Below are 5,717 nucleotides of genomic sequence, written 5' to 3' on the forward strand. Positions count from 1 at the left end.
GAAACGTCAGCCTTCCTGCTCCTCTGATGCTGCTTGGCCTGCTGTGTTCATCCAGCTCTACACTTTGTTATCTCAGATTCTCCAGCATCTGCAGTTCCTACTATCTCTGACCTGTGAATAACCCAGGTTTGAAATCACGGCAAAAACCTGTCAAAACCATTTTGGTTTCATTGCTTCACAAAGTCTTCTGCTTAGTAAATTTTACAAACTTACAGGCTTTGAAACAGTGACCCTAATCCTTTATCCTTTAGAATGCTCCATAAAATCTATCTCCTTGATCAAGCTCTTGATCATTGGTGCTTACATTTATCAATGTCGAGTTTCTTATGCTTATATTTCTGTGGAACAGTCTGGAATGTTTTACTAACTACATGGGGGTGGGGGCGGGATAGAACCACAAGTTATTGTTGTTTCAGAAAGGAGGGCATTGCCTGTTAGAATCAGCAAAGGTGGGAGCTCCGGTGTGTTGATTTATCGTCATCTCCAGGAACTAGCAGGAAAGGATCAGGGTGAAATTTCTCAAAATTTACTCAAAAGGTGTTACACACTGTGTAAACTTGATCTTTGGAATAAATTAGCTCTGAACTTTTAGTACAAAAAACCCCAAACTCTTGGTGTTCATTACTTGCTTCCACTGGTGCAAAGCCCTTATCATATGCAGAGTTTAGATTTTTAGGCTAAAATTCAGAGGCTCACTTATATACAAATTCACCCATCACTTGGGTACGTATGGAATGCGATACCTGTACCATCATAGATTAATTTCCAATGCTCCCTATCTCTGCACACGTCAATACATGACATTCAGGAGACCACCACATTGGCGTCCACTGCAATTTTTCGCCACTACTTTTAGGGATGGGGTTGGTGATGACCCTGGCATTCCCATGAGCCAACACAGTACACGCCAGTTTCATCTGGCGCATCCGCTTGAAAGGCTGAAAATAAAGGAAAGAGCAGCAACTCTCACAGCCGGCCAGTTCTCTCTGAGGATGGAGCTGGTCTTGCCCCAGGCTGCAGTGACCAGCAGAAACCGATCGCAGAAACTTCCTTTGCACCAGAAAGTATTTGCTCATGAAACTTCACAACCAGCTCGGTCAATTTCAGGCTAAACATGGTGAAAATCCTGGCCCAACTGAGAGGCAGCTCCAGGCATAACTATATCGGTAAAATCGGTGAAAAATTGTTCTTGTACTTTTGTTCCCCTGTGTAATGGAATTATCCTGGTTTATTTCCAGTTGTTTATATTACACATAACTGTTCATTATATTGACATGTCTGCCATGGATGATGATGAAAATAATATTTTGTTGATATGCCTCAGTATCTGGGTGAGAATTTGACTTGGTAGAAGGGGGCCAGTCAGTGCACTGGGAGATGGGTGGCGGGGGGTGGTGGTGGTGATGGGTAAATCAGAATAAGGCTTTGACTAGAAAAGGGAATGCCAGCACACTGTTTAACCAACATCTTAACTTTTGTTCTGAGGAAGGGTCACTGGATCTGAAACATTAACTCTGGTTTCTCTCCACAGATGCTGCCAGACCTGCTGAGATTTTCCAGCAATTTCTGTTTTTGTTTCTGATTTCCAGCATCCACAGTTCTTTCATTTTCTTTCCTTTAATCTCTGGTGTTTGTCAGTACTTACAGAAAGAACACGATAATTTTAATTTCTTATGATGTGCTGTGGGGAAATTGATGACACTGGAAGGCTCACACTGACTGCCTGTCCCTTGACCAGTGGGTATAGGGTTGAGTCTCCAACCAGATAATTTATCAGGCGTAACAAGAGCCAATTCACTGTCTCTGTCCCACAGAACAATCTATTCATCTCCAAATATTGGTCAGACTACTTTCAGCCCACTCTACTGCCGTTTTAACACCACAAGGTATCTGATAGGATCCTAATTTACATCTGAATGCAAATCAGAGCCTGGGATGCCAAGAGGATCTGGATCCAAACCTAAGGTTCGACTAAGGAAGTGTGAAATGTGACAGATCGTTATGGAAGATCACATTTCAGAAGGATCCTCACAAAACCCCTGTATCCCCAAGTTCTAAACTCCATATGGATATTTCACACATTCCTTGGCTGCAGCTATCCCCATCACCTAAAAAAACCCCTCAGCCTCCCACAGCCCCCATTTCCCACTCCCCCACCCCGATTCCTGCTGGATCCACGTTTTTGTAGGCATCAGGAGAGTGAGCTGCCTCCGAGGGCTCTGCTCTGGACAAACAGCCGGCTAGTGAAGTTGAGGCCAGTTCCCAGCTGACTGTGAACCTCTCCATTTTGGTGGCTGATATGTCCAGCTTTCTGGTCAGCAGACCATGAGGGGCAGTCACAAAGTGTGGGACTGGAGTCACATGTAGGCCAGACAGGAGGGTGACTTTCCTTCTCAGAATGTTCAATGTCAACCTGGAGCTTCACGATCATTTTCTACTCTGGGCCTGTCACACCTTGCTATGATGGGATTCTGGGGGCTCCTGAATTCTCTGGGGGTTTTGGTTTAATATCCCATTCCAGAAACAACACTTCTGACAGCACAACACTCCAAAAGCACGATCCTTCCTCTCTTCAATATCTGCCATTCACACAGATCCTCGAATGTGGAAAAACACAGAACCTGAAATCTGTGCATATAGAAACGTCTCAAGGGCCGTGTGAGAAAAAAACATTTTCACACTGTGAGTAATTAGAGTAAGAAATGTCCTGCCTGGAAATGGGGTGGAGGGGGGTTTAATTGAGATGTTCAAGAGGGGCATTAGATGGTTATCTGGGTAGAAGTGGTGTACAGGGAAATGGGGAAAAGGCAGGAGATTGGCACAAAGTAATAGAACCAGTGCAGGCATGACAGGCTGAATGGCCTCTTTCTGTGCTGTAACAATTCTGTGATTCTATGATTGTTGAGCCACCAAAAATAGGTGAGCTTGGGCTGACATATGGCAAGTATCATTCGCGCCACTGAAATGCCAGGTCATGACCATCGCCAATAAGAGACAAGTTAGCCATTAATCCTTGACATTCAATGGTGCTAACCCACTGAATACCCCACTATCAACATCCTGGGGGTTACCATTGACTAGAAACTCAACTGCGTTTGCCACATAAACACTGTGGCTACAAGAGCGGGTCAGAGACTAGGAATACCGCAGTGAGTAGCTCACCTCCTGACTCACCAAAGCCTGTCAACAGGTCAGGAGTGTGCTGGAATACCACTTGCCTGGATGGGTGCAGCTTCAACAACACTCAAGAAGCTTGACACCATCCAGGACAAAGCAGCCCGCTTGAATGGCACCACACGCACAGGCATCCATTCCTTCTACTATGACGCTCAGTAGCAGCAGTGTGTACTATCTACAACATGCACTGCAGAAATTCATGAAAGATCCTTACACAGCACCTTCCAAACCCATGACCTCTTCCATCCAGTTGGATAAGAGCAGCAGACACATGGAAACACCACCCCCTGCAAGTTCCTCTCCAAACGACTCACCACCCTGACTTGGAACTATATTGCCATTCCTCCAGTGTCACTGGAACGCTTTCCCTGAAGGCATCATGGGTCTACCTGCAGCACGTGGATAGCAACAGTTCAAGAAGGCAGCTCATAACCACCTACTCAAGGGCAACTAGGGATTTGCAATAAATGCTGGCCAGCCAGTGATGCCTACCTCCCATAAATGAATAAAAAAGATCACATGATGCAGGGCAGTAAAGGAAGTTAAACACAAGGATAAAGAAGTTAATTGAGCCAGAGAGGTGATAAGACTACAGTGAATAACTTGAAACATGAGACAACCAATAACAGACTGGAGATAACTGAGTTACTCTTTAGTTTAGCAAGGGAGGGAGGGGGAACCTGAGGGATAGCATTTATCAAAAGAGAAAATAAATATTCTAAAAACAGTCAGCACTTCGATCAGATTCTAAGAGATTGTTTAAGATCCTTCCTTGAAGGATCTCAGGGTGGCACGGTGTATCAGTGGTTAGCTGCCTCACAGCTCAGGAGACCTGGGCCCGATTCTACCCTCGGTGGTGGGGGTACCATCTGTGTGGAGTTTGCACATTCTCACTGTGTCTGGGTGGGTTTCCTCTGGGTGCTCTAGTTTCCTCCCACAGTCTAAAGATGTGCAGGTTAGGTGGATTGGTCATGGGAAGTGCAGGGTTACAGGGTCTGGGTGGGATGCTCTTCAGAGGGTTGGTGTGAACTTGATGGGCTGAATGTCTTGCTTCAACACTGTGGGGATTCTATGATTGAACTCAACAGTAAAATCATCCTCTGTTCTGATTGGTAAATGTTTATTGCTTTTCTGGGTGTTCTCTATATTAAACATTTTATTGAAATGCGTAAGAGATGTGAAATTCAGTGTAATCTCTCACCGACCATGAACATCGATGGTGATGAGCGCAGCCAGGGTTATTCTTGCCATCTTGGTTAGTTTGCCCCGCACCAGGGTGACAATATCATCAATCTGTTTATTACTTTCCTCCAGAAATTCACACAGTCCATTCTGTTGAGTGATGGCCTGTAAGGGAAACAAGGCTGAAGGCTATTTGCAAACAGCTCACTTATTTGTGTCACACTGGAGAGATTGACTCCTTTTTATTTGTCCATTTTGATTTGTTTTATAGTAATTGATGTTACTGAGTCCAAACGTAAATCTCATTAAACAAAAACAGCAGACAGACATCTCCAATGAGAGTTTGGGTAATTTACCAGACACCTCTACTTTATCCTCTCACAGAAGATTAAGAATCTTTCCTCCCCATTGTAGATTATTTGAATATATTTCTGGCTTCTGCTAATAAAACAGCAGGAACTGAGTGAATGACATTGAATGTAAATGATGAAAAAGACATCAGCCTCATCCATCACTATTTTGTTTCATTGCGTTTGACATTTTTGTGTAGAAAATTTAATTTTGTTACATTCTTTTGTAATGTGGAATGTTAAATTGAAAATAATTACACAGTGTGAATTAATGTAATGAGGACATAATGACTTACTAGCATTTTATACCAATTTTGAGCATTGCTGGAACCAAAAGGACCATATTCTCAGTGTAAAGACTTAAACTTAGTGTCACAAGGGGAATTTATATTTCCCTTATATAGTTAAAACCTTGTTTTAAATTTGTGGGCATCGCTAGCAAGACTGACATTTATTGGTCATCACTGGTTGTCCTGGAGATGTAGATCCCCTTTACAAACCACTGCAATCCATGAGCTGAAGGAATTCCCATTTTGGTGCTTTCGGAGGAATTTAGGGTATTAATCAGTGAAGGAGCAGCAATACTGACACAGTGATAGTGATACAGACCCAGGGATGATGATTCTGATCCAATTACAGTGATTTTCCTTTTCTTCATTCAGAAGATATGGGCATCACTGACTGGGCTAGCATTTATTACGAATCCCTAGTTGTCCTGGGTAAGGTGGTGGTGAGCTTGGTACACCCACATGGAAGGGAGTTCCTGGCTATTGACCTAATGACAGTGACACTAACCCAGTGACAGTGACACTGACCCAGTGATGGTGATACTGACTCAGTCACAGTGACACTGAACCAGTGATAGTGACACTGACTCAGTGACAGTGATCCTGAACCAGTGACAGTGACACTGACTCAGCCACAGTGACACTGACCCAATGACAGTGATACTGAACCAGTGACAGTGACACTGACCCAGTCACAGTGATACTGACTCAGTCACAGTGA

General features: G+C 43.9%; 1 protein-coding gene across 2 annotated transcripts in view; it reads right to left on the reverse strand.

Annotated features, from left to right (window-relative positions):
• LOC109934535 (dynein axonemal heavy chain 3-like) overlaps nucleotides 1-5,717 on the reverse strand; it is a 429,003-nt gene that overhangs the window by 169,086 nt on the left and 254,200 nt on the right. For both annotated transcript variants that reach the window (XR_007264478.1, XM_048610380.1), the window contains exon 27: nucleotides 4,383-4,524. Coding sequence is in view for 1 of the 2 variants with exons in the window: in XM_048610380.1 (XP_048466337.1) it covers nucleotides 4,383-4,524 (142 nt within the window). In the remaining variant the exon portion in view is untranslated. The remainder of the gene's footprint in view (nucleotides 1-4,382; nucleotides 4,525-5,717) is intronic.

The sequence above is a fragment of the Rhincodon typus genome, chromosome 22 (genome assembly GCF_021869965.1).
Source record: "Rhincodon typus isolate 14 chromosome 22, sRhiTyp1.1, whole genome shotgun sequence".
NCBI lineage: Eukaryota > Metazoa > Chordata > Chondrichthyes > Orectolobiformes > Rhincodontidae > Rhincodon > Rhincodon typus.